Source organism: Artibeus jamaicensis, unplaced genomic scaffold (genome assembly GCF_021234435.1).
Source record: "Artibeus jamaicensis isolate MK-2021 breed Jamaican fruit bat unplaced genomic scaffold, CSHL_Jam_final contig_519, whole genome shotgun sequence".
Taxonomy (NCBI): Eukaryota; Metazoa; Chordata; class Mammalia; order Chiroptera; family Phyllostomidae; genus Artibeus; species Artibeus jamaicensis.
Window position 1 is genome coordinate 54613568 of NW_026521871.1, and position 21448 is coordinate 54635015.

The 21448-nt window shown below is 48.8% G+C and overlaps 3 protein-coding genes across 8 annotated transcripts in view; all 3 read right to left on the reverse strand.

Annotated features, from left to right (window-relative positions):
* The window catches only part of USP4 (ubiquitin specific peptidase 4), a 37917-nt gene extending 36108 nt beyond the window's left edge, over positions 1-1809 (reverse strand). For 3 of the 5 annotated variants that reach the window (XM_037128412.2, XM_037128411.2, XM_037128416.2), the window contains exon 1: positions 1658-1807. In XM_037128412.2, coding sequence (XP_036984307.2) covers positions 1658-1758 — 101 coding nt within the window. In that variant the 5' untranslated portion in view covers positions 1759-1807. Of the gene's footprint in view, positions 1-1657 lie in introns of all 5 variants that reach the window. The other 2 variants (XM_037128414.2, XM_037128415.2) reach the window with 2 other exon arrangements.
* A 9678-nt stretch (positions 1810-11487) lies between these two features.
* Positions 11488-12631, reverse strand: GPX1 (glutathione peroxidase 1). 2 transcript variants are annotated; one of them, XM_053669502.1, is made up of 2 exons: positions 12326-12631; positions 11488-12067 (listed from the first exon to the last, which is right to left on the reverse strand). In XM_053669502.1, the coding sequence occupies exons 1-2, from the start codon at positions 12575-12577 to the stop codon at positions 11741-11743; spliced, it is 579 nt and encodes a 192-aa protein (XP_053525477.1). In that variant the 5' UTR covers positions 12578-12631; the 3' UTR covers positions 11488-11740. The 2 variants fall into 2 exon arrangements, with proteins under 2 accessions (XP_053525477.1, XP_036984490.2); XM_037128595.2 differs by having other exon boundaries at positions 11488-12048; positions 12326-12630.
* A 1012-nt stretch (positions 12632-13643) lies between these two features.
* The window catches only part of RHOA (ras homolog family member A), a 49832-nt gene continuing 42027 nt past the window's right edge, over positions 13644-21448 (reverse strand). Inside the window, exons 4-6 of the mRNA XM_037128596.2 lie at positions 17710-17830; positions 15623-15753; positions 13644-14895 (exon numbers count right to left, since the gene is read on the reverse strand). Of these exons, the coding sequence (XP_036984491.1) occupies positions 14722-14895; positions 15623-15753; positions 17710-17830 (426 nt within the window). The 3' untranslated portion in view covers positions 13644-14721. The remainder of the gene's footprint in view (positions 14896-15622; positions 15754-17709; positions 17831-21448) is intronic.

The following is a 21448-nucleotide window of genomic DNA, read 5'->3' on the forward strand; positions in this document are numbered from 1 at the left end:
GCAGCTGACTGCGACTGGGAGAACTGTGTGAGGGCCCAGGGGGCCTACTCTGAAGGGGGCTAATGTATCACTGTCCTGTGTACAATGTTTCTTGTCTCTTGTATCTTCTTCAGTAAATGTCTCTAGTTTCCATATTACAACACTGGATACCTTCTGGACAAACCTCATATATAATAGTGTCTACATATATTTTTCTTGCCAAAAACCAAGTCAATCTGGTTATATTTTAAAACTATTACAAAAAACAACAAAACCACAGCCCTAGCTGGTGTAGCTCAGTAGACTGAGAGCCAGCCTGTGAACTGGGAGGTTGCTAGTTAGATTCCTGGTCAGGGCACATGCCTGAATTGCAGGCCAGGTCCCCAGTTGGGGACATGCAAAAGGCAGCCAAATGACGTTTCTCTTGCACAGTGATGTTTTCCTCTTTCTCCCTCCATTCCCCTCTCTCTAAAATAAAAATCTTTAAAAAATAAAATCTTTTTCATAAAACTATAAAAGTATCTTTACGCTGTTTTTCAATTAAGACAAAGGAGGAAATCTCTGTGGGGAAACAAAGTACAACAATTATATGGTGAGTCCTTCAAATTTTATAACCAACAAACCTCAGAGATCAGGCAGCTTTCTAGAGACCACAAGGATACGTAAAAATACATTCAAATCTTTAAAATGCTCTTTTCCCTCCAAACCCTTGTAGTATGTGACTTTAGTCTCTCTCAAACTTCCTATGCTTCTGCTGGGCATTCTTCATGTATCCCCCTATGCAGAATAACTTCCAGAAGCGCCTCTGCTTGCTCTGCCGTCCACAGGTGGCTGGTTCCAGAACACTAAAGCAGTGTGTCAGTTCCCCCTAACCCGAGTCTCTCTTCCCTACTCAATTCCCTCCTCACTGTAAGAGGCATTATCAACACCACCATGGTTTTGAAAGAGGGGTGCTCAATAACATTCGAGGCAAAGCCAAGCCCCACTCTTCTACTCCCACACGATAATATCACCCAGGAATCTCTTTTAATGGAAATACTGTTCCTTCTACTAAACAATTTAGTAAGAAAACTCTTGCCTCAGATTTGCTCTTCTAAAGGCCAGGCTTATCTTTTCATCTAGGCTCTGCAATGCTGCTGCCGCCACAATTATTTTTGACATTTGCTACTAAAATGACCTGGGGCTCGCAGACATGTATTTGTTCAGCTTGACCTTGACATCTGTTCTGCAGTTTACAAGTTACAAAATACCTACTTCTGAGCTTCGCCTCTACCCACTGAGGCAGGGGTGAGGGAGGGCTTTTAATAGGAAGGACCCCGGTCTGTGATGTGTGGACACCTTCGCCCAAGGTCACTCAGCGAGTCCTCGAAGGTAAAGGACTCTTCCCATCCTCAAAGTCCGTGTGAGCACTCCCCCTTTACTCCATCCAGCAGCCCTTTCGTCCGCTGGGTCCGCACCCTGGGGCTCGGAAAGAGCCGAGACGACCCTAGACTCCGCCCACACTGCCCCAAAATAATCTCAGGGTCCCGCTCCTGAGGGGCCGGGGTCAGGCCACTCTTCTCAGGGTCACTAACATCGCCTCCGCCGGGCCCCAACTCAAGCCGAGGAGGGTCCTAGCCTGAGCGCCAGAGCCCCGGCCCCTGACCCTGCGCGGCGGAAAAGAGGACCCGGTGCTCACCACTGAGCCCCTCGCTGGAGCGTGGTCCTCATCAAGGCCCTAAGTTCGGATTTCTGGGTCTCCGCATCGGGTCGCTCACCGCAGCCTCCGCCTTCCGCCATCTCGTCCGCGGCCCCGGCCCAGCCGACCCGGACATCCGCCTGGCGCACAGCGTGCTGGGGACCGCGCCCACTTACGCACGCGAGCGCGCGCGCGCGCGCGCGACCGCCCAAGCCCCACCTGGCGCCGCGGTCTCGAGCGCCCGCCCGCCTCCGCCCTCTCTCCGCCCCACGCACCGCCCTCACCCGCGAGTGCGCGGTGGAGGGGGTGGGGGCCGGAAGAGGAGGCGGGCCCCCGGGAAGGTGCGGCCGCTTCCTCCCACCCTGTAGTCCCCTCCGGAGGGTGTGGGTCGCTCCCTTTTCTCTCCAGCTCCGCTATCTCCAGAAAACACACTGCAGGTCCCACGACTCCTCAGTTGGAGGAGTTCATTGAGAGGACCCGATGGCCAGTCGCCCCGCGAGTTGGACCCGTGCATCCCCTGATCCGCGGAGCTTGTGTCCGCTTGCCCTTGTGTGCTATATATAAGTGCCCAAGAACACAGTTTTGAGATAGTGGTACCGTGCTGAAACCTTCTGGACGGTATTCGTGACTTAGTTAAAGCCTCTGTATAAACTTTAAGATTCTGGTGGTCAGGTAGATAAGCTTTTTTCGGCTCCCCAAGACAGGCTCTCTGTAAATCCTCTGCCACCTACCAATCTGGAGTGGCCAGCTGCAAAGACCTCTCAGGGTCCTCCATACTAGGGGCCGCTTCAGATTACACTGCGAGCTCCACAAGCCCCCCACACTAAGCTACTTGCCTGTGTCAGAGGGTCAGCAGCCACAGTGGGGTGATAGCAACGGGGGAAGATTGGGGACGTCCAGGTGTGTGTTCCACCTTCACTGCCCACGCTTCTTCATTTGCTGCAACAAGTAGAGCGTCCTGAACACTTTGTTTTCTGCTCGACCCTGCACACAGAAACAGCCCCCTTCTCTTGGAGGGGGATGTAAACCCAGAGCAAGGCGGAGGCCAGACGGTTGGCCGACCTGACTCCTCTATTCACTTGTCTAGCAGTTCCTGTCTTCAGAGAAGAATGAGATAAATAAGACCCAGTACCTGCCCTTATACAATCTAACAGCAGAGGAGAGATCTACAAATACTTCCAGTTGGCAAGCAGTGTGTGGTAAGTGTCTTTAAAAGGAGTGAACCAAAGACCGTAGACCCAGAGCTATGAAAGGGAGCTTTTGACTTGAGTAGCAGCATTTCAGTGTGGTCTTGAAGAAAGCCTAGAAACAATGGTGCCCATTACAGGAGGGAATCAGCATTTCTGGAGTAAACTGTGGGAGTCAAGAATGAGGAATAAGCCCATTGAAGGGGGCACAGGCTATTGAAAGAGTCCGCGATCTACAACTTTCTAAATCTACAACTTTCTAGATCTACGTGTCCTGCCTTAAATGGCCACAGGTACTGGGGTAGGTTTTGGAGTCTAAAAAGAAATGGCCGAAGGCACTTTACAGCCAGTGTGGTGCAGCCCAGAGGCTCACGAGGAACCATTCCCTGCAGAGGTGGGCACAAGGGAGGAGAGGGAAGGATGAGCTGTGTTCGGTGTCAGAGGTAGAGAAGGGAGAGCTGGCCTGGGGAAGGTGTGTTGGTCATTTAAACAGATTTACTATTTTTATGTTGGGTTATGGCTACTTGCAATTAATTTCTACTCCTCGGGACATCCATTATGCACCGTCTGGTAACAGAGGCCACTTCGCACTTGGGTAGGTAACAGGGGGAAGTAAATTTTGGAATTAAAACTGCCTCTTTTAATAACCACATAACACTTGGTATCCTGCAGATAAGAGTTACCACTGATGAAAGTCCTACATCTGCGGAGCCAACCCTGACAACATGAGTACCCTTTTGTGAAAGTTCTTTGAAACTGTTAAAAATCTTATCAAACGAGGAACACTACCTTCAGCCCTGATATTTATGGAAAAAGAAAGTTGGGTAACCGAAATTGCTTCAGAACCTACATTAGAGGGTGTCTGCTTCCATCTGCTTTTTTTAGCAGCTTCTCCCACACCATTTATGGCGTTGGGTCAGAGTCTTAAGGAAGTAGGACAAGTCCTCAACACCAGGAGAAAGGAGGACAAAGCCTAATTATGAAAATGAAAACTCGGGAAAATCTTTTTAAACCTGGATCTCCTCAGTGCTGTTAAATTGCTGTATAAAAATAGTGCAGTGATGCCCTGGCTGGTGTGGCTCAGTGAACTGAGTGCTCACCTGAGAACCAAAGGGTCGCCAGTTCGATTCCTGGTCAGGGCACATGCCTGGGTTGCAGGCCAGGCCCCCCAGTAGAGGGTGCACGAGAGGCAACCATACATTGATGTTTCTCTCCCCCCCTTCCAAATTTCTTTTTAAAAAAAATAGTACACTTACACGACTCCACTCTAAGAAGATATCTAACCCAATTAAAAAATGGAAAGGGACTTGAACAGACACTTCTTCAAGGAGGACATACAGAATATCCAGAGACACATGAAGAGATGCTCAATATCGTTAGCTATCAGAGAGATGCAAATTAAAACTACAATGAGATACCACTTACACCGGTCAGGATGGCTATCATAAACAAAGCAACAAACAACAAATGTTGGAGAGGTTGTGGGGAAAAGGGGTCCTTAGTTCACTGCTGGTGGGATTGCAGACTGGTACAACCATTATGGAAAACAGTATGGAATTTTTCTCAGAAAAATAAAAATCAACCTGCCTTTTGACCCAGCAATTCCACTGCTAGGATTATATCCTAAGAATCCTAAAACATCAATTTCAAAGAACCTGTGCACCCCAATGTTCATAGCAGCACAATTTACAATAGCCAAGAGTTGGAAGCAACCTAGGTGCCCGTCAGTAAATGAATGGATCGAAAAATTATGGTACATATACACAATGGAATTCTATGCAGCAGAGAGAAAGAAGGAGCTACTACCCTTTGCAACAACATGGATGGAACTGGAAAGCATTATGCTGAGTGAAATAGGCCAGGTGTTGAAAGACAAATACCATATGATCTCACCTTTAACAGGAAGCTAAACAACAGAACAAGCAAGCAAGCAGAATAAAAACAAAGACACTGAAATAGAGAACGGGGACAGTGACCAGAGGGGAGAGGGAAGGGAATTTAAGGGGGAAAAAGGGGAGGGATTTGGAGGAACAAATATGAAGGACACAGGGACGAGAACTAAGAGGGGTGGAAATGGGAGGGAGGTGGGGAGCACGGGGTGGGGGGGGGGCCAGGATGGGAGAAATAGACAAAAAACTGTACTTGAAAAATAACTAAATAAAAAAAGAGACCAAAAAAAAAAATAGTACAGTGATTATGGGTATTTCCTAAAATTTCAAGTTACAAAGTGCTAGCAGTTAAAATGGAAGGAATAAAGTGAAATTTCAGAGTCAGAAGATAGAGTCATCATTATTTCCAAAGCTGTAAAACTTTTTAAGTAACTTTGATTAAAATGTTACAAACTGAGAACTAGTAACAATGAGCATCTGTCCCTGTGTTCCTGCGGTTGTGGGAGTGACCCCATAAATTTCAGAGGACAAGAGCTGAGTGATTCATCTCGGGAGACACCCTAGCCCAAGGGCGGTATTCTCCTTTGGGCCATTTGCAAGGGAGAGAAGTGGGCCCAGTAGCACTCACTTGGCCACATGACCAAACTCCAGAACTGAACAGCCCACTTGTTGCCATGGAAACTCGGGCCACAAGAACTGGGAGGAAAGCAGGAAGGAGCTGTAGGGAAGAGGACTGGCTGATGGGTCAGGTACTGCTTGATCTTGATCTGTGAAGCTCTATTGATATTTGAGAGTCTGCAGTGTCTGGTTGTGTGAACTTTAAGCTTTATTAGGCTCCAAGTCATAAAGTTCTTGTCTTGTCTTGGCAAGTGCCATGGCTTGCTCTTCACCTAACTGGCACTGGCCCTCCCAAGTTACTCCGATCAGCACTGGGGTGGTGCCGAGCACATGTGGCGGCATTCACAAATACTGGGCACCTTTTGATTAGAGGCGACATCAGGAGAGAAATATTTTCCTTGCCTGTGCTTCCTTAACATGTCAAGGGGACTGCAAAACAAGTTAAAAAGCTCTAGAAGTACATTTTAAACAAATTAAAAGTCCTATCAGTGACCCTTTAACTTCTGCCGTGTAAGGGTTAGGTTATCGGGGAAGGTGACAGAGGCAGAAACCGGAAGGAATCTCAGAGAAGGAGGACCACCTTTCCTTCCTTGGAGACATGCTGTTGGACACCTCTCATCCCAGCTATGCCGCTGTCGATGGCCAGCCCTGACTGGGCAGGAAGATGTGGCGCCCTGGGCCCAGGCGTCTTCTCTTTCTCCTCTCATTCTATGGTTAGCAATGTCTTAACCACGAACAAGTGTTTAGATGTTGATCACACAGCAGTTCTCAGTAAACATTTCTTGGATGAATGAATAAAAGAATTGTGCAGAGACTGGTCATTTTTTCACCCGACTAATCATCTGATATGTGCTCACAGTCCCTACCCTGCAGGGGTTCACAGCCAGTGCGGTTGGGGAAGACGTTTTCACACGCAGTGATGACGTCCCATGTTGTGTGATGAAAGTGCTGTAGGAACATGGAGGGTGAGACTGCAGACACTTCTCTGGGGAAGAGACGGAGCAAAGGCATGCTTAACATCCCCCAGCCTTTGGGGATGCTTGGTGCACCTTCAAAGGAATTCTCGGGGGACCAGGGCTTCTTCAGATTCATATTCATACACAGGTATAGTCACATGCCAGGGCCAGAGGAAGCTGGGGTAACAGGTGCGTCCTTGGCAGGGAGGCTCCTATGAAGCTGGGAGGCCTGCAGCACTGGAGGACACCACTCCCCAAGGTGAGCTGCCCCTGGGCACTACTCAGACTCCAGGTGTTCGGACTAAGTAAGCCTATGCTGTGGCCTCCTACCCTGGCCTTGCTGGCTGCAGCTATGCTGGACCTGGGAAGGGTGCAGGGGGCGGGGTTTCTGTCTGCACGATGAGTGAAGGACAGGCTGCTGTGCCCATGCCCACCACCTCACTATCATGTCATGTCAGTTTCGTGCTTTTGAATGCAACTAACAAAATACCAACCAACAGTGGACTATCCAGCTGATTTATTTTAATACTCACCTGAGGATATATTTTACTATTGAGTTTAGAGAGAGGAAGGAGGAGAGAGTGGGAGGGAGAGAAATATCGATCCATTGCCCCCTGCAAATGCCACGACCCAAGGATCAGACCCGCAACATTTGTGGTGTAAGGGATGACGCTGCAACCAACTGAGCCACTCGGCAAGGGCCTAGCTGGTGGTTTTTGTTTTTCTTTTGTCGCATGACAAGTCTGGAATTATTCTTGGGGAGGTCAAAGCTCAGAGTTTGCTTCTCTTTTACTTCCAGAGCCAGGATGCAGACTCGTGAGACCTCACTAATGGAGCCAGAACTTGAATCTGTGCCCCAAGCCAGCCACCTGCCAGTGCCTGATGGGAGGAGGCCCGTGTCCAGTAACCTGCTGACCGTCGACGGCTGGAGCAGGGCCTTTTCCGAGCAGTCCCAGGTATGCTGCCCCTCAGTGAAAGCACTTGCTGCCAGCCAGTTCGGTGATTGTAATGACAAAAGAACCCTTCCAAATTCAAAGGACTCCGACAGGAATGCCTGCCCATTCTTTAAAAATCCATGCTGTGTTCTCCTAGGGGACTTTTTAGCCATTTTTTCCCCAGTATTGTCCAAAAGTTAAAGCTTATGTGATTTATTAGGCTGATCAGGCTGGGAATGCTTCTCTGACAAGAATCTTGCTTTAGCCCTGGCTGGTATGGCTCATTGGATTGAGTGCTGGCCTGTGAACCAAAAGGTCTAGTTAAATAAAAAATATTCTGTAGCCCTGGCTGGTGTAGCTCAGTAGATTGAGCACAGGCCTGTGAAACAAAGGGTCACCAGTTCGATTCCCAGTCAGGGCACATGCCTGGGTTGCAGGCCGGGTCCCCAGTAGGGGACACACGAGAGGCAACCACACACTGATATTTCTCTCACAATCTTTCTCCTTCCCTTCCCCTCTCCAAAAATAAATAAATACAATATTTAAAAATATTCTTTAAAATAATTTTAAAAGATTTTATTTACTTATTTTTAGAGAGATGGGAAGGGAGGGAGAAAGGGAGAGAGACATCCATTGGTTGCTTCTGTCACGCCCCCAACTGGGAACCTGGCCTGCAACCCAGGCATGTGCCCTTTCGGTTCACAGGCCAACACTCAATCCACTGAGCCCCATCAGCCAGGGCTAAAAATAAAAAAAAAAAAATCTTGCTTTAAATGTTGTTTTTGAAACTACATTGCGACAGAATAAGCAAGTCATCTGATAAAGGGCTAATTGTGCAAGAAGTACATGACCAAATTTTAGATTTTCAGATTTTCTAAAAATTGAGGTACAATCAACAAACAAAATGATAAAATATTAAAATATTATATATCATAGTGATTTAATATACATAATTGTATCAGAGTTAATGTTAACAGAAAAGAAAAAAGCAAAGGCAAAACAAAAAAACATAGCGTTTCTGGAAGAAGTGCTAAAATGCAAGTTTCTGAACCCAGGCGAACAATAGCAGGGCTTGCCCCTTTTATAACACCTGTGGCCTGAGGGCCACTGTGTCCTCCAGGTGAGCAGTGTCCTGCCACAGCTTCTACGAAAGGCAGAGCCACACCCCCCCACGCCCTAAATTTAAGGGGATTCCTTGAGTTGAGTTGTTTGAGCTGCTGAATCACAATGGGCTGGGGTGGGTGCGGGGGGCTGAATGGTAAAGAATGTGTGTGTGTAGGAGTGTGTGTGCTTGTGTGTTGGGAGGACATGTCCAGTCTCTTGGGGAGGAAGCTGAAGGGTTCACTGGCTTTATTTATCTGAGTCTTCCTGAAGAGGAGGGAGTTGGAAAGGACCTTCAATGAAGGGAGGCAGGCAGCTTGGAGTCTGAGCAGGACACTCACCAGCCAGGGTCAGCCACACAGGAAACCGAGAAGTCCTTTCCCTGGTAGCCCGAGGCTTACAGCAAGAGGGAAAACAGTGGGTGAGGAGGGGTGAATCACCAGTCAGCCTGTGGGGAAGAGGTGGGGTCAGTTTGGAAAGCCCTGGTTGCCATTTTGGGGCTTCAGTAGTCTGTACGGCTGGGGCCACTGCACAGGGACAGGAGGGTTTCAGCAGGAAGTCTCTCCCCCAGCCTTTCACTGAATGTCTTGGTCAGCATCTCTGGAAGTGCGCAGGTTTGACAAGAACCAAGGTGACTGAAAGAGGGAAAGGGAGGACAAGGGTACGAAACATCGATCTGTTGTCTCTTGCACGACCTGGTCCACAACCCGGGCACATGCCCTGACTGGGAATCCAGCTGGTGACTTTTTGAGTCCTCAGGCTGGGGCTCAGTCCCCTGAGCGACACCAGCCAGGGTGCGGCCAGGCGATTCTTGAGTGCTGTATGTTTAGCTCTTGGGGCAGGACCTGGCACTTCCTGGCACTTGGCTCTGTGGCTTCGCTCCAGCTGGCCGCCTGAAACTCACTGGCATGATCTGTAGCACTCGACCCAGCTGGATGTTCTTTGCAGAATATCCCTTCCCTTGGTTCCTTGACACCATCCTTGCTCCTCCCTGCAATGCCCCTCTGCCACTTGACCTGGAAGGATTGTGAATCCACAGGCCTCGGGCCCACACCCCCTGATCTTTTCCTTGCCACTCTCCCCAAGTAATCTCATCCTCTCCAATGGCTACGTAACTGTTCCCTAGGCTACACCTCTGTCTCCAGTCCATGCTTCTTTCGGAGCCTCTTGTCACTGTAACCACCTGCCCCAAATAGTGCCATCTGGATGTCTCATGCACCACATCTGAATCTGAACACACCCCCCTCCCCTAGCCTGCTCCTGAGGCCACCTTCGGCCCTTACGCACTGCTCGCTGCCAGTCTGACCTCCATCAGCTTGCTCCTCGGCCAGCTGCTTCTGGACCTCTCTTCAGCTTCACTGCTGCTTCCTCCAGAAGGCAAGCATGATCCTCCCTACTGGTCCAGGCCCTCAACATTCCCTGTACTGCCTCATAGAACTAAACATGCTTTTACTAACTACGTAGTCTTTCTGCCTGCCTGAGGACTGTGTCCCTGGCACCCAGCAGAGCCCTTGGCACAAGACTGAAGAATGATGGTGCCATCAGGAGGCAAAGGGCTTTTAGGGGAGATGTGGGGAGTAGGAGGCCACAGGTGGGTATACCCAGACACACCAGAGAGGTTGCTGTTCTCCATTTCAGGAATCAGATTTGAAAGCCACAAGCGATCAAAAAAGCCTTGGCCCTGTCTGAATGGAAACCCCTTCCCTTTATACTGACAGACGCTTGCTGATTCATGTCACATGCCAGCCCCAGTCCATCTCCCAGGCTGTTGCCCAGTGGGCAAGCTGACGGGTCATAGGTGCAGTCCCGAGTTCTGAGAAGAGTGTGGGTAGGGTGGGATCCAGAGGGAGGACAGACAGCACTGCCTTGTTCACCTCAAAGGGGACTCAAAAGCTGAGCTGGAGCTCTAGCTTGTGTGGCTCTGTGGGTTATGCACTGGCTCGTGAACCAAAAGGTCACTGGTTTGATTCCCAGTCAGGGCAAATGCCTGGGTTGTGGCCAGGTCCCCACTGGGGGGGTTGTGTGCCAGAGACAATCCATCAATGTTTCTCTTCTTCACGTCTCCTCTCTGTGAAAATAAATAAATCCTTTGGAAGAGCTGGAGTGGAGAAGCCTTGTCAGAGAGAGGTGGGCCTGTGCAGGAGTTCAGACTGAAGAGAGCCAGAACTGAGGCCCCTTCACCCCCTAATAACCTAAGGGCAGACAAGAGGGGCAAGGCAGCAGCCAAGATCCCCAATGCAGGCTGAAGGAAAAGTCCTGAGAGCCGGCTCAGTCACAGAAGAGACTTAAACCACTGATTTGAGCACGAGTGCCAGGACCCCGGAATTTCTGGCCCACATTCTGGACTGGGCCCTTGTCTGCCCAAGCAGATGCTGCATCTGAGCCCTGAAGGATCTCTCACACTGTGATAGGACATGGTCCAGGCCTGTGTGGGAAGATTACCGACAGCAGGACCAGTAGATGGAGAGGTCGGACCTGAGCCACGCCTCGGAAACAGCAGCTGTCTCCAAGATACGTTCCCACCCTGAGCCTGACGATGCTTTTGCCACTGCCAGATGCAGGGTGCGGTCGGCAGGGTGCGGTCGGAGGGCCAGTTGTATGTTCTTCTCACTCTGAACACAAGAGAAGCAGCAACCAGTAAGGACAGCATTGGAGCAGGAGTAAGCACTAGGTAGCAGTATGCAAAGATGTAGCAAATTAGTGGGCAAAGGATTTGTAATGTTGCATGAGCTCCCAAACGTGTTCAGTAGGCTTGTGTGGGCCCAACAGTGGGAGAAGCCAGACTCTGTGAGTGGGAGCCCACGGTGTTATTTTGTGTTAAGTCTTTTCATACCCAGCAAATACTCAGAAAGGAGAGGCCTACTACTGGGGTCAGGAAGTCAGCCCTGACTTGTGTCTCCCCCTTTCTGAAGTAAGCACTTTCCCTTCAGACGGGGCCTTGGGAGGGCCCTGCTGCATGTCCTGGGAGAGGGGGAGACACGGGGGCGGGAGCCGGCTGCTTCTCCTAAGAGTCGCCCCTACACACCACGGAGAAAATGAAAAGTTCAGTCTTGGCCAGGAGTGGGGGGGGGGGGGCTCAAGCTCCCAGCCTTATCAATGAGTTTAACAGGGAAAGGCGGGGACACTGACCCAAGACACACGCAATTCTGGTGACACTGGAAAGTTTATTGTGAAAAGCCGTGGGTATGGGAGGGGGAGGCTAGGGCGGACAGACCTGGGCCCATCTGGGGGATTTTCCTGGACATCGGGCATTCCTCCATGCCAGTTTAGAGGAAACACCTTCATGGATAAAACCTCCGGAGAGCAGCGCTGTGACCGTCAAGCAGAAGGGCTAGCAGGGGCGCCCTAGGCGCTGCTGGACGCCTTGGTCAGCAGGGCTTCGATGTCGGGCTGGATGTCAATGGTCGGGAAGCGGCGGCTGTACCTGCGCACAGGCACGCCGTCCGGGCCCACCAGGAACTTCTCGAAGTTCCAGGCGATGTCGTTGCGGCACACCGGGGACCAGGTGATGAACTTGGGGTCGGTCATGAGCGCGGTGGCGTCGTCGCTGGGTGCCGGCAGCGCCTCCCGCAGGAAGACGAAGAGCGGGTGTGCCTTCTCGCCGTTCACCTCGCACTTCTCGAAGAGCGTGAAGTTGGGCTCGAACCCGCCACCAGGTCTGACGTACTTGAGGGAATTCAGGATCTCTTCGTTCTTGGCGTTCTCCTGCAGGAAGAAAGAGCAGCTGGGAGCCAAGCCCTTGAGAAAAACCTTCTGACCGCAAACAAGGGGGTTTTGGATGACTCACCAGGCTCTTTGCCCTTCTTGCACAACCCCGGGTGTGTGTGGGCGGAGAGGACTGAATCCAGCTGGGATGAGCACCGCAGGAAAGAGGGCCTGCGGTGGCCTCTCCACACCCAGGACCTGAGGCTGTGGGGCCAGCGACCGCGCGGCCACTCTCCTGACACTATCACCCCACGCCGTCCCGCTCCGCCCCGCGCACCTGATGCCCGAACTGGTTGCATGGGAAGCCGAGCACGACCAGGCCCCGGGGTCCAAAGCGCTGCTGCAGGTCGTTCATCTGGGTGTAGTCCCGGACGGTTGTGCCTCAGAGCGAAGCCACATTCTCAATGAGCAGCACCTTGCCCCGCAGGGTGCCCAGGCTCACCGGCTCACCGCCGGTCAGCGGGCGCGCGGAGAAGGCGTACACGGAGCGCGCGGCCGCAGCCGCCGCCGCCACCTGAGCAGCGCACATGGCGTGAGTGCAGAACACAAGCGAGCGCCTGGGACAGGATCGCAGAGGTCGCTGGGGTGCGCCTCCTTTTAATAGGCAGACCGTGACATCACGTGGCACAGGCACTTTTCCGGCGCCCCACCCCCTGGGTCCCGCCTCATCCGCCCTGTCTGGGCGGTGACCAGCAAGGCGGGAGGGTGAGACCTGGCCGGATGCGGACACCGCCCAGACCCAGCCCAGGAAGCGCAGGGTAGTACCGACACTGCTGCAGCCGCCCGCCTGTTACCCGCGACCGTCAACCGGGCCAAGGCCACAAAAGCTTATGTTAGGGGTTGAAGACAGCACCGTGCGCTCCTCTTGGCCACACGCCCCTCCCAGCCTATCCCATGTTACTATTCTTGCAACACGTGCCCTATTGTGGCTGAATGCGAGCAAGTTATGACTTGCAGTTGGCAGCACCTGCGGAGGCAAGTTTTCTGCGATGAGACTCCATTCGTGGCTTTAAGGTTAAATAGAAGGGACAGCAATGCCAGGAACAGCCAGGGCTGTCCCCAAAGCCAGCTCGTTCTAACTCATTTCCCTGCATCCTGGGGCTCTCTGGAGCACGTTTGTATTCAGGCCTCAGGTCTCCCTCCTCCTTTTACCACCTCCCTCCCCAGCCCACCCTACTGCCCCACATCCTAGAGTGGAGCCTGTCCGTACATAGCGACCGCCAGGTGGACTCTGCCGATTGTGGGCCACCCTCCATGCCTAATCAGCTTCATCTGCACCTCAGATCTAGAAGTAAAAGACAGTGAAAATGGACAGGGAATGAGAAAACAATGTCACACTCCTGATTTGTGTAGAAATGTGACTGCTTGGTGTATGAGTATCCCCATGTCTCCTCAGTTGGCTGCATGCCCCCACTTCATCCCACTCTGAACTTGAATGTGACACAAGATATTGTCCCCATGTTCTCGGAAGGAGCCTGGTTAGTGCCCCATTGGAGAAGGTGGTGGTAGGCAAGCTGGCACTTGGGTCCCCTGAAGGCAGAGTCCATCCTCCCAGCCTGCAGAGAGTAACACATTAAACACCAGAATACAGGAAGTTTAGAAAACTGCCTTTATTCTATTAGTAGTTGGAAAAATTAACTGGTACAGAAAAAAAGTGTAGTCAGCTGGAGAGGAGAGAGAAACCGAGAGCCACCCAAGAGAACTGGCAGCTCCTCTGGGAAGGAACCTGGGTACAGTGAGGAGAAAGAGCACTGTGAACTAGAGCCAGACCCTGCAGTCCAGTGAGACAGCTTATGCCACCCTTGCAAGTGTCTCAGTGCCTCAGGCACGAAACCAAATTCCTATTCACTTAGCCCAGCTCTGGGTAGGGGCAGTGCTAGGGCACGTGGGGCTGAAAACAGGGGATATGGCCATCTTTTATCAGAGAAACTGACAAAGCGGGAATTTAAAAAATGAATTTTCCATCTGACTTTATTTTCAAATACACTTTCTTTTTTAAAAAAACCAATACACTTTCTGTGGGGATGACAAATATCAGTATTAGGAAATCCAATTATACAAAAAATACTACATCTAGTCAGGGGTAGATATATTTATTTTTTGGTAACATACATTAAGTGGCACTAATTACACAGTAACTATAAGGTAACTAACATGAAACCACAGAACTGTAACTCTGCCACAGCTGCGCAGACTTGGGCCTCTCTGGCTGAGCACATTTTGAAAGAAGTGGATGCCCACTCCAGAGCTATGCCAGTGAAATCTGTTCAGGAGGAAAGTTCTGAAGTGGTGACTCACCAGAGTACCTTGCAGCTGACAGATGACAGGCAAGCCATGTTAGTTATGAAGTAGTTACAGCCTAATTCACAAAAGTTACCGTTTTCTCTTTCTAGAAAGAAGCAAGAAGTTAAGAAATTCCTTGAATTAGCGCCTGGTGTATCAGGTGGGAGTGCAGAGGAGGACTATTAGAGCGGTGTCAGAAGGACCCCGATGGGTCAGGTGGGTAGGACATTAATAATCATGGTTGGCTTCTAAATACTGGTAGCAAGATGACTTTTGATTTGTAATCTTAGGTAAATTATAGATAAATGAAAAAGGCCAGTAATCATACACTAAGATTAATGAACAGCACTTCAAGATTAACCGCATGAGGGTTGTGCTTGCAGCAGGGTTTCACAAGACAAGGCACCCAGATTTTTTCTTCCCACGTCTGGCTTGCAGAGCAGCTCTCGTGGCCATTTCAAAAACCTCCCTCACTCCATCTTTGGTCTTTGCCGAACACTCCATGTACCCAAAAGCGCCAATCCTGTTTGCCATATCTCTGCCTTCTTCCGGTTTTACTGGCTCCTAGCAAAGAAAAAAGAGAACTTTTAGTTAACAGTGTTACATATGTATAGTGAGTGGTTGTAGAGTATTAAAATTCAGCTAAAAGACTTTAACCCCCAGATTTGAATCCTGCCTATGAAGCTCATATTAAGGAGGGAATGAAAGGCAAAATTACTCAAGCTGTTGATCCTAGGTAAGCCCTTCAGTCTTCCTATAGTTGTTAGCTGCAGAGGACTGAATGCTCATGGAAGGAAACAGATCCTGACCTTGACATTGAGAGAAACCTCAGTGGGAGAACCTGGGCTGAAGATCTCAAAGCTCTCCTTCTGCAGTGGGGAAGCCCTGCCATTGGGCCACCTGGCTTCACTGAAGCCAAGATGCCAACTCCATTATCACTTTTATAAAGGCACCAGGGCTCTTCGCCTGGACTCCTTGCCCTCAGAAATTCCTAATCCCACAGGTGCCACCAATTTTTTTGGCCTCACATATATCAAGGTAATATAACTAAAGAGGAAAATTCAGAGCCAGATTAAGTTACTGCATTTGGAGAATTAAGTACTGCTGCAATGGTCCCTCCTCAGGCAGGCACTCCTTGGTGACAGGAGAGGTTGCTTCTCATATGACTAGACCCCAGTCAATGAGGTCCACATGGCCAGAACGGCTTCCTGTTGGGCTCCCTTAACTTCCAAGCTTGGGTCTTCAAGTTCAAGGATGCTACAAGAAGACAGAACCCCACCCCAGACCATGCCTGCTTCATCTTGGCTAGCTCCCGCCTTGTGTGCTCATCATTCCGAAGATCCTTCTTGTTCCCAACCAAGATGATGGGCACGTTGGGACAGAAATGCTTGACTTCCGGAGTCCATTTTTCTGGGATGTTTTCTGAAAACAGTAAAATGTACATGATTTGGAGATATATGAAATTCTATCTTGGCCTGGCTGGTATAGCTCAGTGGATTGAGTGCAGACTGCAACCAAAGCATCGCTGGTTCAATTCCAAGTCAGGGCACATTCCTGGGTTGCAGGCCAGATCCCCAGTGGGGGCCATGTGAAAGGCAACCACACACTGATATTTCTCTCTTTTCCCCTCCCTTCCTCTCTCTAGAAATAGATAAATAAAATCTTAAAAAATAATAAAATAAAATTCTACCTTGAAGAATCTCCAAGAGCCCTAATTAAATTGCAAAGAAACTACTTCAGAAGCATGCTGGACATTTAATGAAATCTCACTGGTTTAAAAATTACGGGAAAAGGCAAAAATCTAACACCCTGCCCTTATGCAAAGAATGACCACTGTTTTTTCTCAGTCCCACCAAGGAGTGCAGCTCCTGCAAGTGTGGGGCCCAGGTAAAGACTCCGGAGCTGCAAAGGATTCAGAACACAGAGTTACTCCACTGTGGTGCAACCTGCCCAACAAAGGGAAGCTCCCCATGGGCCATCACTGTCATACCCCGATGCTGGGGCTGCAACGGGCCCAGAGTCCACAGGTTCTCTCTACACCTTGCTCAAGGACCACCAGCATGACCCCAACCCTGTGGATTACTGGTATTTCAAATGTCTTGACAGTTTTGAAAATGAGTGATGACTGGTGTAGCTCAGTGGGTTGGGCATGATCCTGCAAATTGAAAGGCCACTCACTGGTTTGATTCCTGGTCAGGGCACATGCCTGGGTTGCAGGTTCAGTCCCTAGTTGGGGTGTGTACAAGAGGCAACTGATTGATATTTCTCTCCTTCTCTTGCTCCCTCCCTTCCCCTCTAAAAATAAATCAATCCTTTTAAAAGAAATATCCATATAAATTTCTGCTTTTGCATTTGTTGTTCAAAAATGTTTTATTTTGTTTTATTTATTTTTAGAGAGATGGGAAGAGAGGGAGAAAGAGGGAGAGACAATGACAAGTTGCCTCTCGCATGTTCCCAACTGGGAACCTGGCCCACAACCCAGGCATGTGCCCTGACTGGGAATCAAACCAACCTTTCAGTTTGCAGGCCTGCACTCAATCCACTGATTCACACCAGCCAGAGCTAAAAATAAATATATCTTAAAAAACAGTGATAACCAGCTGCAACTCTCTGCCAATACCATACTGATTTAGTAGGTTTGTATGTACATCATGGTGGACAAGAGGCCTGTGTCCAACCCCCCCCCCCACTCTGGGCACCTCGTGTCAGGGATGATTTTATAAAATGGGGATAACAATAATACTTAGCTTACACTGGGTTCTTCTGAGTCAATGCATACAAAGTACTTAGCAAGATAATCACTTAAATGGTGCTAATTGCAATTCAAGACTGTATTTTTACAAGTAAACTGCTCACTCTCTGACTTCAAAGGCCTTGGTGCCTTATTTTGCAGAGTGTGAGGTCAGCATTATTCAGTCTTTTTCTGAAGTGAAACACATGTCCAACTGAGCTAATGAAATGATCAGGTTCAAGTATCTTTTTATTAGCTAAGATACTTTTGAAAAGGGGTAAAACAGGGCTTTAAAAATCCTACCAGGAAACAGCAAGTCACCAGTCTAGATGTAGGGAGGCAGCAGGGTCATGTGAAGTATTAAAAATGGTATGGGCACCAAAAAAAGCCTTCAACAAATCCTAGTTCAGGAGAGAGCTTTGCATTTGGAACCCGCCAACTTATGAAGTGGACACATGGCAGCCATGAGAGACCTAGGCTGAAAGGACCCAGAGACCAGGCTCTACAATCCTAAGGCTCCAGAACTCTGGCCACTGATGATTTCTTCTCTGAGACTCTCACATACTTGATGCCCAGAAAGGACCTGAGAAACTAGGTGTCGGCCAGCACACAGACACTGACAAAAATCAGACTACAGGACTACGCACCTAAACTGTCAGGGCTGTCGATGGAGAAACACATCAGTATAACATCCGTGTCCGGGTAGGAGAGGGGCCTCAGGCGATCATAATCTTCCTGCCCAGCTGTGTCCCACAAAGCCAACTCTACCTGTGATAGGAAAAATAAATACAAGAGTGCAAGGTTATCCTGGCCAGGTATCTCAGTTGGTTAGAGTGTTTTCCCACTATGCCAAGGTGATGGGTTCAATCCCTGGTCAGGCACATACAAGAATCAAGCAATGAATGCAAAAAGAATTGGAACAACAAATCAATGTTTCTCTCACGTATCAATTAAAAAAAAACACAGGAGTGTTCCACTTATATTAGAATGAAGTCTGAAGGTGAGGAGTCTGGCATCATCCTGCAAACCAAAAGGCCACAGATTAGATTCCTGGTCAGGGCACACGCCTGGGTTGCCAGCCAAGCCTCTAGCTAGAGGCGAGAGGCAATCGCTGGATGTTTCTCTCCTTCTCTTTCTTTTAAAAAAAAATTTAATTAATTTATTTTTAGAGAGGGAAAGGGAGGAAGAAAGAGGGAGAGAAACGTCAATGTGTGGTTGCCTCTCATGTGGCCCCCACTGAGGACCTGGCCTGCAACCAAGGCACATGGTCTGACTGGAAATTGGACTGGTGACCTTTGGTTTGGAGCCCATGCTCAATCCACTGAGCCACACCAGCCAGGGCTCTCTTTCTAAATAAATATAAAATCTTAAAAAAAAATTTTTTTTACATTTGATCTTAGCCAAAAGACTAAGAAGCGGTATTTAAATTGTTTTAGGTTGAAATTTCTCAAAATTGTAATTTTATAAACAGATGAGAATAGAAGGTGCATAATTCAAAATGTCAAGAGATAAATAACTTTACAGCCTATAAGAAATATTTAATTATAAAAAACATTCCATGGATGGACAAGAGGTAAATCCAACTGTAAATAACATTCTACCAGATGTACAAGGCAAGATGGGGAAAAAAGCAGACTGTAACTTCTCTTAATATATTCTCATGCAACCACTTCCTTAGTCTCACCATTCTCCAGTGTGGAAAAATGGAAGCAAGAATGATTTGAGTTGGTGGGTTGAGAAAAGACACCATGCTGGGTGTTAGGTTTGAGCTGACAGGAAATGCCTCTGGCTCTGCCTTTACTGCTCAAAAGATTTTTGAATGAAAGCATCACGCAGGCAGGAGGGCAAACTGATGCCTGGGCTCTGGACACCAGTCTCCTTCCACATTGCGCAGCACTGCAGCCAGTCCTGCGACTTGTTTCGACCAGCATGGATTTTTAATACCCTCTGTTCAGAGGCCCTTTGGGGCTCAAGGAGCTCATCCTCGAAGGCTTGAAATACCCTTCTTCTCCTAGCACCTCACAGCACTTATTTCAATTTCTAGATACCACTCTCTCTTTTAAGTCGATGGCTAATTGTCTCTTCCATCCTCAACCTCCACAAGGTCCACTGTACTTTGTATCATGAACACACCACCAGCTTGGTGTGGATCCAGGACATATCGATCCCCAATTCTCAAAACTAGTCTGACCTCGGAATGGTACAACCCACTCCCCTGGCCCCTTCAACCCTCCCAGGTATTCACCCAGACACTTCCAACCCTGACTATTTCCTAATAAATGGTTCCAGGGTGCTTCAAAGGCCCCTCTCATGTCAGAATGGGCCTTTCCATTTTTTAGTAAGCCTATTCCTGGGACTGTGATCACCTTGAATTTTGGATGGTCCCCAAGGCTTTGTTACCACATACTCTTACATGAACATTCCCCTGCCGAGCCCTCTCCCACAGTGGGAGCCACTGAGTTGCTCTGAGGTAGGCAGCTGGGCTGTGATATCCTCTTCCAGATCTAGCACCTTTAACTCAAGGTTTCCTCTCCCTGGGGCTGGGTGGGGTGGTGGTTCCCCTATCTTGTCAGGGTTAGGCATGTCCAAAGTTGGCAGTGCAAGAAAAATACTCATAGCATTTCTCAAGATTTTAAGTCAAGGTCCCCAAATTTCTTTCTTTTTTTAAAAAAATATATATTTTATTCATTATACCATTATAGTTGTCCTATTTCCCCCCCTTCATTCCTCTCCACTCCACCCCTCCACCATTCCCCCCTTTAGTTAATGACCATGTGTCACAAGTTCTTTAGATTCTACATTTCCCATACTATTCTCGCCCTCCCCCCTGTCTATTTTCTACCTACTGTCTATGCTACTTATTCTCTGTACCTTCTCCTCCTCCCACTCCCCTGTTGCTAATCTTCCATGTGATCTTCATTTCTATGCTGTCACTCCCGTTCTAGCTGTCCTCTTAGATTGCTCTTCTTTTAGGTGTGGCTGTTAGTAACTGTGAGTTTGCTGTCCTTTCACTGTTCATATTTTGTATCTTCTTTTTCTTAGATAAGTCCCTTTAACATTTCCTATAATAAGGGCTTGGTGATGATGAACTCCTTGAATTTGATCTTATCTAAGAAGTACTTTATCTGTCCTTCCATTCTAAATGATAGCTTTGCTGGATAGAGCAATCTTGGATATGGGTCCTTGCCTTTCATGACTTGGAATACTTCTTTCCAGCCCCTTCTTCCCTGAAAAGTTTCTTTTGAGAAATCAGTTGACAGTCTGATGGGAACTCCTTTGTAGGTGACTGTCCTCTTATCTCTTGCTGCTTCTAGGATTCTGTCCTTCATTTTAATTTTGGCTAATGTAATTATGATGTGCCTTGGTGTGTTCCTCCTCGAGTCCAGCTTCTTTGGGACTCTCTGAGCTTCCTGGATTCCCTGGAATTCTATTTCCTTTGCGAGATTGGGAAGTTCTCCTTTATTATTTGTTCAAATAAGTTTTCCACTTGTTGCTCTTCCTCTTCCCCTTCTGGTACCCGTATAATTCAGATGTTGGAATGTTTAAAGATGTCCCGGAGGTTGTTCCTAAGCCTCTCCTCATTTATTTGAATTCTTGTTTCTTCATTCTTTTCTGTATGGTCATTTTTTTCTTCCTTCTGGTCTACTCCCTTGATTTGAGGCCCAGTTTCCTTTCCGTCACTATTGGCTTCCTGTGCATTTCCCTTCATTTCAATTAGTTTAGCCTTCATTTATTCCTCTAATTTGTGACTAAAATCAACCAGTTCTGTGAGCATCCTGATTACCAGTGTTTTGAACTGTGCATCTGATAGGTTGGCTATCTCTTGGCAGCTTAGAAGTATTGGCTCTGGGGCTTTGAGATGTTCTTCTTGAGCCATAATGTTTTGGTCTGTTTGTGCCTGTTACATATGAGGGGTGGAGCCTTACGTGTTCATCAGGGTGGGGCGACCCAGTCACTGGGTTGTGATGCTGTATGTTAAGTGGGGTCAGAGAGGAGCAATGGCGTTGTTTGGCTCTCTCGGATTTCGGTCCCCTCTGCTGCTTCCCGAAAGCAAACCAGGCCCCCCTGGGGCCGGCTCCCGGGTATGTGGGCCTGTGCACTCTCTAGGACTCTGTGGGTCTTTCCAACAAACTCTCTGTGAGCCTGAGAGCTTCTCCTGGCACTTCAACCCCAAAAGTTTTTCCAATTGGTGCTTTTAGGCTTTAATTCCTGTTGTTGGGGCTCTAGCCTGCACGATCCCACTGCTTGCTCCTTCACCTAGTTTATCTGCGTGCAAATGTGTAACCATGGTAAGCCAGCTGCCTTGCGCCCCCGCTGGGTCCACCCATTGCCACCTCACGCCTGGGTTGATCTGGCCACTTTTTCCTGCCCTAACCCGCTCCGCCA